This window comes from Pongo abelii, chromosome 15, assembly GCF_028885655.2.
Source record: "Pongo abelii isolate AG06213 chromosome 15, NHGRI_mPonAbe1-v2.0_pri, whole genome shotgun sequence".
Lineage (NCBI taxonomy): Eukaryota > Metazoa > Chordata > Mammalia > Primates > Hominidae > Pongo > Pongo abelii.
The window spans coordinates 36343337-36356182 of record NC_072000.2 but is presented as its reverse complement, the minus strand read 5'-3'; the positions used below and the strand labels follow the sequence as shown (position 1 = coordinate 36356182).

At 36.3% G+C, this 12846-nt stretch overlaps 1 protein-coding gene across 6 annotated transcripts in view; it reads right to left on the bottom strand.

Moving 5' to 3' along the window:
* AKAP6 (A-kinase anchoring protein 6) overlaps positions 1-12846 on the bottom strand; it is a 626630-nt gene that overhangs the window by 128689 nt on the left and 485095 nt on the right. For all 6 annotated transcript variants that reach the window (XM_054529991.2, XM_054529992.2, XM_054529989.2 and 3 more), the window contains one exon: positions 8940-9060. In XM_054529991.2, the coding sequence (XP_054385966.2) occupies positions 8940-9060 (121 nt within the window). The remainder of the gene's footprint in view (positions 1-8939; positions 9061-12846) is intronic.

Sequence of the window (12846 nt, the reverse complement as noted above, 5' to 3'; positions counted from 1 at the left end):
ATGTGTGAAAGCACTATGAGAAAGCTTTTCCCTTGGGCCTTACCATCTATTCTGAACAGGTTACCAGGACTTCTTTTGAAATAACTGAAACGTTACCTAGGTAACTTTTAGCCCCACATTCCTGCTTTAGGAATACGTTCAAGAAGTTCTAATAAACTATAAAAACTAGAATGATGATAAAAGACAAATTATTTAGACTAAATAGCATATGTACCTTATACACTTCCTTGTGGTTATAATTATGATAACCAATGCCTTCCTGATGTAATTACATGGAACATTAAGCCTATCATTTATCTTTTTTATATTAATACCCCTTTGTCAATGATAATACTTTGTTTTCATCTTTAAACTTTGATACTCTTTTTTTAAACAAAATAAATAACCCCATTCATACCATAGCTGTCTGTAAAGTTTAATCATACATCATATAATTTTTTGCCAGCCTCAAACCAGATTAGCCCCAATATGAATATAACCACTAAAGATAAGTAATTTAAAAACAGGACATGCTAAAAAGTAGGTGAGGGCCATTGCTCTGAAGTCACTAACCTGAAACATATACATAGTTTTGAGTAGTTCGGGAGCCAAAGATGGCAGTGATCCAAAAACTTTTTCTTATTAGAAATTTAAATGTTCCTCTACTTTCTTTTCTAGAAACTAGAAAGAAATCTACAAATATCTGGGGCTAAAGCAAAAACTATCAGCTTAACAAAAGAGGGAATACTACACATTCCCATCTAATTAAGTAAAAGTCATTTTTCAAAAAATTAAAGGCTGAAATTTTTTGCAACTTAATCCAAAATTTTATCAGCAAACTCTAATTATTATCCTGATTGGAAGTAATAAAATCTCCCAAACACGTCAACTAATTTAAGTGCTATCTGTAAGCATTTGGATTTTAACATGATGGTTATTACTTATTACCCTGAAACCAAGCAGCACAATGAGATATTGATTACTTTTAACCTTTAGATCTCCAAGGATTCAAGAAAGGTCAGAGGAGGGGAATACTCTACCTCTCTTGGCTGACAAACAGATAGCCTTCAGGAGAATTCAAATGATTCCCGTTGGCCAAGTACATCCAAGATTAGTTTATTCTATAGACTAACAAGAAATGATGATACTTTAAAAAATAACACTCAGCACATATTTAGTGAGCATTACATTTATATAACTAACGGCCTCAGATGTGCTTCACATCACAGCAAGTCTCATACTGTTAACCCTTTACCAAGTTTTGTTTGTGGAAGCCTCTTTACTGAAATGAGATAGTAAATATAGGAGCATTTATTGGAATAAACTTATCTCATTGAACTCAAGAGTTCTTAGTAGATTCCAAAAGGCTGAATACAATCATTGGCCACTGTTGACCACTAGCATTTCTTTTGGTTTTCTTTTTCCGTGACAGCATTTAGAAATATTTTTCACATTTGTGCTGCTAAAAGCAATGAGTTCTAGGTAGGGTCCAGCAGAATTACAGGCAAGAGAAACATAACTGTTATGTGTTAGATTAATTTGCAGAAAACTTGGCATTATTATTGCCAAGTCGTCAAATTGTTCCAAGTTGTTCCGGAAGGTTGTTATTAATAGTATGTTTTCTGAGGAAAGTTCTGTCTACTTTTGGAACTGCATTTCTGTTGCCAAGGAAACTCCTTTAAGCACAGTTTTCTAGGAGCACACTGCTGCTTTTGTTTGCCAGTGTCCTATTCATATCATCTAAGTAAGCGTTTTACGTGCTCCAGCCTTCAGTCCCAAATGTTGAAGTTTTAGCCCATTTAAGTTGCTTTTTCAAACATAGCTAATGCCTGCTATGATTTCCCTCTCTCCCTTTCTCTCCCCTCACTCTCTACTCTCCATCCAAGCCCCCCTCTCCCCGCCTTCTTCCCACTCTGCCTCCAACATGCCCAACTCTTACTATTCAAGTTTTATTTTTTTAAACAGTTGCATTAGGGCAGATAGTTTTCACAAGTTTTTGATAAATTAACTTTAATTTGAATAATAATTCCATAGGTTGTAGCATTAGTCCTTCAAGTGTTAATTATCTTTTCAGTCTAAAATTAATGTACTCATTTCCTACTGACTCCTCTACCCCATTTATTGAAGTGCTGAGGAAAACATGTCATTGAGTCCTGAGCCAGCCCTGTTGTTGTGATTAAGCGTGGTCACATGGCCCATCTCTGCCAAAAGGAGGGCCCTGAGAAAAGGTGACAAAGACAGTGATTTCCTGTCAGCAAAGAGTACGACAGGGCTGTCTAGAAGTGATGCAAATGAGGGGAACTTTCCCCACGGCTTGTTTGATCCACTCTAGGCCAGAGCCAGCCAGGCCAGGGAGAGAGGGAGCAGCACAATGCCTCAGAGGCCAGCCCAGAGAGCCAACGCACCTTCCGGACAGTAGCTCACCCGCTAGAGACAAAAACTGCTGGCGGGGCTTCCCTTCCTTGCCCCTCCACACACACAGCCAACTATTTCTTGGCATCCTATTCTCTTAACATCTTTTTTTTTTTCTTTTTAAAGAAGTGATTCAAATAGGAATTACAGGCTCCAGCATGAACAGTGTTTCAAACATTGTTGAGAAACCACATTCATCTACTTTTTCTTCCCCTGAACATTTTCAGGATAAGTTTTTCCCCCTCTCAAAAAAAGAAAAAAAAAAAGGAAAAAAAATATATTCAAGTATTCATAGCAAACACTGATTCATCAAAGCTCAAATTAATATGACAGTTAATCTAAGGACTTTTCAAACTTTAATAAAAATGAAACAACAAATTCATTTCTAGATAAGCAGTGGAGACAGTCTAGATCTTTCCATTCTGATCACTTTTTAAATGACTAGATAATGTTATTTGAAATATTATAATGAATTTAAGCATATTCTTATCTTAATGGAGTTTTAATCTAACATACAATTAAGCTATACAATTAATCTACCAGGAAAAGAGGTAAAAAATTACCATTAAATTCTTGTGCCTGATATATCTAGTACATTTTTACCTTGACTGCTTCAATAACTGTAATTTGTTTCATTTTGAACATCAGGGTAGAGATGTAACACTCAACACTGAAATTCCAATATAAGGCCTAATTAACAGAATTAATTTTTTGACACATCCTTCTATTCTATACACCACCATGTGAATTTTTTAAAAAAAAGTTAATGAATTTTCTTCTATTTCAAGTTTAGCTACTGTGACCTGGACCATGAACCAACCTAACATACTTTTAGGGGCTCAAGTTTAGTCATAAGAATATCAAATCACATCTGAAATTAGTTAGATCAATTTGGTCCAGAACAAAATAAAAGAGAGCTACTCTAGAAAGCTGAAATGTGTGAATTTATAAAATACAGGAGTAGTGTGATTAATCTGTTTTCTGAGATCAGTTCATATCTATGACAACATCATTTTGATATCAATAGTTATAAAATAGCAAGTCAACTATGTTCCATATTTCTTCTTGTACTCTATATTTCCTATTCTTCAGAATTTCTAATTCTATTCCACACATATTTGTATTTAATATTTGTTATGGTTAGAAATTTATTTACCATACCATTCTAAGCCCTTGTATTTAAAGAAAATCCTAAAAGAAAATGTTTTCACATCTAAGTATCAAAACAAAATTTCTTCAAAGGGAGTATTACCTCTTTTTCTTATAGAAAGTATACATTTTGCAATTGAACATATTTCCCTCTTTGCTTTCACTACCAGGAAACTCAAAATACAACACTGGGATCATGTTTTAGTAACTGTATAGGGCTTTACAGTTTATATATAGGCATATTAACTCTTCTTACAGATGCAACTTCTAGTCTATGTATATTTTCTCCAGTCTGATTTGTATTTATGTTTTTAAAATATTTATATTATTTTCATGTTGATTCTTATAAATAACCTCAAATTCATAGCAGGGTAAAAATATAATTGATCTGTTTAGTAGCCATTGTATTATATAAATGAATGGTCCTTTTCCTTTTACACAGAGGACATGTTTGGACTTATATGAATGAAGCCATATGAGTAACTAACCTTCAAAATTAAGTACAAAATCTTTAGTACAAATTCTCTGAAAGTACAAAGATCTCAGTTGAACTGGATACTTATTTAGTAGTATTTTTAAGCTGGAAGAGTTATTTTTAACCCTTTATAAATCATGTACAAATCATGTTGCTTAACAACGGGGTATGTTCTGAGAAATGTATATCCCTGCTATAATCTCTCCCTTTCTCCCCACCTCACTTTCTGCTCTCCATCCAAGCAGTGTTTCATGATTTTGTCACTGTGTGAACATCCTAGAGTGTACTTAGATAAACCTAGATGAAAGAGCAGATGGTAGAGACTATCACACATCTTGGCTATATGGTAGAGCCTATTGCTCCTAGGCTACAAACCTGTACAGCATGTTACTATACTGAATACTGTAGGCAACTGTAACACAATGGTAAGTATTTGTGTACGTAAATATAGAAAAGGTACAGTAAAAATATAGTATTATAACCTTATGGGACAACCATTGCATATGTAGTCCACCAAAGGCCAAAAATCTTGTTATGCGACCCATGACTATAATCTAATATTTTACTGATGAGGAGCAGGTAAGCTATCGTTCAAGGAACAAATATATAAGTGGGGTGTTTCAGTGAGCTTCATACTATCTGAAAACTCTTGTTCAATTATAACAATAATCACCAGGCTGCAACTTCGAATTTGGCCCTTGAAATTAACCCTTGGAGTCTGGAACTCCAGACCAACTTAGGATCACTAGGAGATCTGTCATCTGTGCTCTGTAGGTAGCAGCAAACTGGCAGTCCTTTGTACATAGGTAAGGAGCCTCTGATAGGGCACACCCTCACCATACAACAAAGTCAGCTGTACCTGCTGGGGAGGACAGTGCAGCAGCAACAGCAGCAGTCTGAGCTATAACTCTCCAATCGTTGAAATGCTTCTAGGTCACTCAGTCTATAACGCTTAGAGGATGGGGGAGGAGGTGTCATGAGCTTCCCCAAGCCCAAGAATAATGCCACCTTTGATCTGTAGAAATGAAAAAATGGAGCTTTTCCTTCACAAGTGGGTTTTAAATATTTCTCCATTAATAGTTAATGCACATGCAGACCAGCAGAGTGACAGCTCCCTGTGATTATGAATTCTGGCGTCGTAACTCTAGTCCAAATAGGAGCTGAACTTTCAAAATCATAGTGGTTACTTTTGACAAATTAAATTGTCCTACTTAGGAAGATAGGAGGAATGAAGAGAAAGAAAGTGAGAGAGTGGGTGCAAATTCTCCTTCGAGGTAATTCTCAGGTTGAGGAAGAAAAAATGAGAAAAGACTACGTTTGTGTTTTCTAGGCTGATGATATTGCCAATGTTCATTAGAAAATAGATATAGGAGGCTCCTATTCAGAGGTAGAGCAAGACAGATAAGAGAGAAGGGAAGTCATTGGCAGTATAACTCGCTGTCTCAAAACAAAGAAGAAAGTATATTTAAGGGAATGGTTAGTTTTTAATAGGAATTAGGTTGCTCTTGAGACTGCAGTTTAAAATTAACTCAAAAAATGATCTTAAATTTCTAACAATATAAAAATAACAAGAAATAGTTTAAATAGAAAGTCCACTTTATAGCCCATTGCAGTATTAAGGTTTCTGAATTATGACAAGTTGTACTAATGTAGTCTTTGCCCATTAAATCCAATTATTTGTCTTTATAAGTTCCTTGTGTATTTTGCTGGCTTTGGATAGCCTAAATATCATAAGAGATGCTCTACTCAGGATATCTGCTGAGTAGATAGTCTAGAGTTTCTGTATTTCATACAATTTGTAGTTTCATATTTAGGAGGTAAGGCTAGCTGATTTTCTAGTGCAGATCAGGATATAAAAATATATAGGTAAAGTCAGGAAGGTAATGCCTAATGTTGAAAAAGCTAAATAAGCTTCACTCTCACTGACTAGCATCTTACTAGATTTTATCTAACCTGACATTTCTAAACGCATACCTTGGGGATCAACCTAGGACTTCATAAGTGCATGAGTCAGGGTTTGGGCACAAATACTCCAGGAAAGGGGTTGAGTGATGAAATACAGAGAGACACCCAGTGATAAAAGAACAAAGGTTTTAAATGCCCTAATAGAAGGAATAAAGATTCAGTCCTGCTCTATAGTTTCCTAGGATTTTTGCCATCACTCAGCTGAAGATCTCCCTTAAAAGTTTCACCTCATCCTTTTCATTAATACTAGGGATGATGAGCTTCATTTTCATCCTTGATTTTTAAACTCACAACTGTTGCTTCAATATCAGCTATATAAGGTGTTTGTTCAATAATGTTTACAGTACAAGTTTAAGGCATTTTCCTTGGTGTTATATAAGTATTTTAAGAAACAAAGATGGTATAGACATGTTGAGATGGACTGGGAAATGCTGTAAAATGGGTTGGGAGGTCTTGTTGAGTTGTCACAATGAGTGGGGAACATGAAGAGTAAATGTTCTGTAGTGTAAAAGACAGGTCCACAAACTAAAAAAAAAAAAAATTGTTTTGCCCTAAATGTCAATGGTGCCCTTAATAAAAAAGGTTAATAAAGCACTGGTATCTTTTGGGGTCAACAAATACAAAGATTAGAGATAAATAAGGTAGTCTCAAATTGTATTTAAAACCTAGCAAGGCCTGGGCACCAATTGAAAAGCTTTATTCCTTCAGGGGTCTCTATAATCAACAGATCATAAATACCCCTTTCTCAAGGCATCAGTTCAGTTGATTCCCGGAAAAGCAGATTAGAACAGAGGAATAGGATATTGAAAATGTTAACTTAACCTGGAAATCCCTGAGGATTCTTGGGAAGACATGAAATTAATTCTTCTCATCAGTTTTTCTAATTTAGGAGCCACCTTAAGTTCTACATGACTCCTCAGTCAATATCCTCAGGGTTATTCTGGAGGCTTCCAAGCCTCTGGAATAATTTGGGAGTGCACATAAAGAAAGACCCTACAGACTTGCAGCATTTTCTACTGGTTTCTAACTCAATCTTTAATTTTGCTTATAAGCCAAATGCAAAGTTAGTGCCGGTCTAATGAGCAGAACTATGTTAAGCACCTAAAAGCAGAAGAATGGTGACAGGACGTGAGTCACAAATGAAAAATCACAGTACAGAAAATGTTTGGAAAAATACTATAACCCAGAAGTTCTGAGTGGGTGGAATAATGGCCTTCGATATGCCAGAATGGGAATTTTCAGGCAAAGTACTTATAAGGAAACCACAAGAAAAAAGAAGACTGCATTTTTGTTCAATGATTTCCTATTAATTGTGATGTAAATTATATGAATGTGATTTTGACAAAGAATAGCACTGTTTCTGAAAAAATAGTGTCTTATGTGCAAAATAAAAAATGGACCAAGAAGAAAAGAAATCTTATTTGGCATCGTGAGTGCAATAAAGTCCGAGATAATGGCTTATGGTTACGTAACCTTTTATATTTTTCCCATTTGGCTCAATTTTTAATACTTAAGTCTTAGGGATAAAATATTTTTCTATCACTAAATTAATATAGATTTATATGCATGTTTTCATATGTAATTCCTGATCCTGATGTGAAATGTGAAGTCATCTAGTTTTTGTTAAATTAGGTTGAGACTGTTACTGTAACAATACGTTATGCCAGAAGATATATTAGATAGCTGTGTTGTTAATGTGGACAGCTATCCATACAGGAAACAGCTGACAGTCAACAAACTCAATTAAGGTTGGACTGCATTCTTTAGAGAATAAAATGTCCCCATTTGCTGGGTCCCTGGGGAGCTTATATCTTCTCTTAACTGAGATGATTCCTAGGGGACACTAATTAAAGTCAACCAGACCCTTGAAAAGTACAAATATCTCTCTTTAGAGGAGGTAAAAGTTAAAATAATTTATTAAAGAGCGGTAATTTAAAATGATAACATTGAAGAAGAAAGAAGGCAACTTTTATTTGACCTTGAATGTACTTCTTATTCTATAAGAAATTTTTACAAACTAGAAGGTAGTTGTTTCTTGTCATTATACTGTTGCTGATTCTGTGGTTAGTTATTAATTTTATTTTTTATGATTCACAATCTGCTCTTTGAAATATGCCATATGCTCAAAGCAATTCAAGGATGACAACTGTCAGAATTACTCCAATAAAAATTGCCTAAATGAGGAAGATTTACTGCAGTCTGATATTTCAGTGGAAAGTCCCTCTTCCCTCCCCTTGACAGCATTTTCAGGCACTGTGAATCCTGCAACAATTTTTTTTTTAGGCAAAATCACATGATTGCTTTATAAGAACTGCTAAGACTATTTAAGTAGAATTGGTAAAATACAGTAGGTTAAGGGTGAATTAGCAGACATGGAAAACAATATAGTTATTAGATGGATTGCCTGCAATCAATACATGAGTTTCAAGCCAGTTTTCTTAAATCACATGGAAATGTATTGACTTAATATGACAACGTCTGCTCTATGTATCACTAATAAACATTAAATTGGATGAGCCCTGTACTTTGGCAGCAGCAAGCCAAACCAAAGGCAAATTTCTTTTTTCCCTGGGAAAATCTGAGGGGTAGATAGAATCCACCTGAGTGCTCCAATCGTACCACGTTTTGTTAAATGTTACTAGTCCATTTATCCTTCATTTTGTTTCAGTCTATTTATGAATGCAGTTTCATTTATTGCTATTCATCTTGAAGATAAATCTTTGTCCTTCTATAGAATTACAGCAAATAGAATGTGATAAAGGGAACTTTCTTGCAATTATGATGTCGGTGCAGCCTGTCAGCACACAAGGGATGGAAATGAGTTTGGGGACAGGGAAGGGAATTCTAATAGACACCATGATACATACAATGAACGAAAAGATATCCTGAGAGAGAGACAGACTTGTCAGGCTAATCAGATCTTCCACAACAAGGTAAAGGCAGGAAGGGTAGCTCTAACCTTGTAAAGATGCTGCTGCTGCTCCTCTGACATCATCAGGTCGTGGCTGTCCATCACAAGGGACTCCATGTCAATCAGCCAATCCCAGAGCTCCTGATATTCTGAATCAAAGTCCAGAAGCCTGAAGATAAGGCACAAAATGTAGTATGCATAAATACAGTGTAGTTGTTAAAATCTCATATTAGAATAATATATTCTTGAAAACCCATGATGTTCCTAGTGATATCTACAAAAAGAGAAGAGAAAATTTTTATGTTGTTACACAGTGGGCAAAACAGAAACTCAAACCTGCGACACAGCCACCTCTTAGATTGTGAAAACATAATATGCAATTCCAGTGCTCATACCTGAGACATGTTATGGCTATTTCCATTTTCTAACCCTTTCTGAGGATTTGCAGCACTTGAACAAAAAGATCACCACTGCATCCTTAAAAAAGAGCACTGCCATTTAATAGACTGAGAAATAGAGAGTCAGTGACTTGTAGAAGGTTACATGGTCCCGAATTTTGGGTAACAACAGCACCCTCAAAATTTGAACCCCTTTCCCCTCTACTAGATTTTCTATAGATATTACATCCTAATAGATTTATGATTAAGAATAACAATTTAACTAATTTCTCCATAATGATCACTATCAGATCCAAATATATTGATATATACCATCAGATCCAAAATACTGTTTTCACTGGGACATCACTCAATCATTTATCTGTCCCTCTGCTGTCTATCTGCCTATCTCTGCAAACATATATCCTACATTTATTGTTATGGATGAGTAGTCAGCATTTCAGCTTAACACTCAGAGATAGGCTTGAGTGACTCTGGTAAGCCAGTGAGAACCAGTGGCAGATCCAGTATTAGACAGGTGTTCCCCACAGACATGTAGGAAACAAAGGTAAGGACAGGAAGTCAAAACAATGAATCTTTGAATAGCCAGCAATCATTAAAATTCAAAGGAGGATCACTATAGTTTTCAACAAAATAAATCATTAGAATAAGGAGCTTAAAAGGATTAATGTGATTCTCTATTGAAAGCCTGGTGAATAAGTAAAGCCCAGATTCTTCTAAAACACTGTGATCTGAAAATGAAAGTACAGAATGAAAAACTATGACTTTGTCCTTTACCCCCCAAAATCACCCCACTAAAAGAAATCCTACAGTCTTGTCAAATTGTAACTGAGCAAAACCCTATCAGTACTAATGAGGCAGCAGCCTCAGGTATGAATCTGAATTTTTCAATTGAGTATTTTATTACTACCTGTTCTTGTCTCTGTACATTAAATGACTGCTTTCCATGAAAGTGAAAATCCACTTTTAATAACTTATAATTTAATCTTAATAGATCTGTCAAAAAATTTAAGGTGTGCCTGATGATGGGGTGGGAGGGAATAGATCTAGGATTGTCTATTTTATTTTAATTACTTTATCATAATTATAAAGATCCTTGATTAGAACTATAAGCACCCAAGGGCAAGGATCAACATTGGCTAACATGTGGAGTTTATTAATAAATGTTTACTGGATGCCAATGATGGTTATAGGTGATGTACTTAAAACCTTTAGTAAGGCTATGGTGGCCTAGAGCAGTGTTTCTGAAACTAAAATGCACATACAGTGCAACTGATCATCTTGTTATGAAGATATTGATTCAGTAACTGTTCTAGGGTGGGGCTTGAGATTCTTCATTTCTAACAAGTGTTGGCAACACTGCTGGTCCATGCACCACTTTTTTTTTTTTTTTTTTTTTTGAGACGGAGTCTCACTCTGTCATCCAGGCTGAAGTGCGGTGGCACAATCTCCACCTACTGCAAGCTCCGCCTCCTGGGTTCACGCCATTCTCCTGCCTCAGCCTCCCGAGTAGCTGGGACTACAGGCGCCCACCACCACGCATGGCTAATTTTTTGTATTTTTGGTGGAGACGGGGTTTCACCTTGTTAGCCAGGATGATGTCGATCTCCTGACCTCGTGATCCGCCCGCCTCATCCTCCCAAAGTGCTGGGATTACAGGCATGAGCCACCACGCCCGGCCCCATGAACCACACTTTGAGTAGCAAAGACCTCCAGCATATATGTGAAATCTGAACTAGCATCCCATTTCGAAATACTAAAACAAAACAAAACCCGACCACTATAAAAGAGACAAATAAAAAATAAACCATCTGGTTTTCTTTATTGACTCTGTGACTAATAAGGAATAACTAATAAACATTTCCTTGAGAGGTATAACCATTTAGAAATACTTCTTGAATTACAGTCGCTATTTCTCTCTCCTTGCACCCTCCTATATTTTAATCATAAAGACAGAAAAGGTGGAATGCCACCCACAAAATTAGAAGAGTATATGATTCAAGGGATTATTAAAGCAAAGGGGAAAGGAAGAGAAAGCTCACCCTTTCCACGTCAGAGGATTTGGAGAATAAAAAAGAATAAGGCAGGAGGAGCAGGTGCCCAGATGTGTGTTCTCCTCTCTCCTGGCCTAAGACCTAGAAAGGAGGCATGTGAGACAGGTTGAGAAAAAGGTCCAAAGCATAAGGATGTCAACTTCATTTCCTGGTCAGAACTCTGTGAGGAAATTGCCTCATATATTGTCCCCACAATAACCTGGAGTGGGGATGTTGTAGACAGAGAGAGATCTTCAGTTAGAATTCTCTTTGCTCTGTTGTTCCCTCATTCTCCCAAGAAGAGACTCCAAGGTTCTTGAAAGGTCAGCTGGTGAACTTGACAGAGGCATTGCCATGACAACAAAGGCACAATGACGGCCTCTCCCCAACAAAAGGAGAGCCAGGTGGGCCTCTGAATCCAGATACGGAGAGTTGGCAGGGTCAGTGAGGGCTGAGTTGAGGCTTAGTCAGCAAGAAATACCATCGGGCCCTGACCAAGCCAAGAGGTAACAACATAAGCTAGACCAGCTACAGCCCTCTGCGGGAGGAAGCCTCATAATATCCTTGACAAGACCCATTTCAATAAGCCCAGCCAGCCTGTACCTAAGCACTGTGTTAAGCCAGGGGACTCCACTGCACCCCAGAATTACAAGATCATGTAAACCCCTATATGCTCAGATGTCATCTTGGAAAAAAGAATGGAGACGAATAGAAAATCCGAAAAACAGAGCATTGATCCCAAGAGAGTATTTCCTAAAAAGAATGTTAATTTATTAGAGAGGCTATAATGTGTCTAAGAGCCTGAACTCTGATCTTAAAGCCAGTATTTTTCTTGCTTTTCTAGGAAAGTGTGAGTGTAGGGTGCCTCATAAAAATGATCAATTGGCAAGAGAAAAGAAAGAAGCTTGTTTCTTTTTCATACATGTGTACCACCGAAAAAGAAATTTTGATTATGACTAAGAAATTCAAGGGCAAGAGATGAATTTATTATCTTTGCATCCTCAGTGTCCAGCGTAGTCCCTGGTGAATGATGATAAATGAATCTAGATAAAGAAACCAAAAACCTTCAGTGGGGCAAGAATGACTTCAGAAAAGCAGCATGTGTCAGCAGACATAATAGTATCTCATCGCCAAAGACCAATACCAGCACAACCAGTGCAACATGAACAGGCTGCTTTATTCATTCTTTACGTGAGATTTTGTTTTTACTATATTAAAATGGTAAATTCACTTACTTAAAATGATTATATGTAGTAGATGTTAAATCAATGTTAATTGCCTTCCCCTTCCTTTCACCTCCTCCTCTTTTTATAGTGAAAGATAAATAAAGGAGGTTTATGAACATGAAAATTATTAATGGTTTTCAAATAAATTAAAAAATATATAAAATAATAAAATGCTCTGAAGCATGGAAATTTTTTCACTGGCTTTTTAGCATGCACTTATATCTATTGAACTGTTTCCTTCTATTATTCTCCTTATCATGGGCCTTGGAACAAAAGTCACTTAAGACTTTTTCTCAAA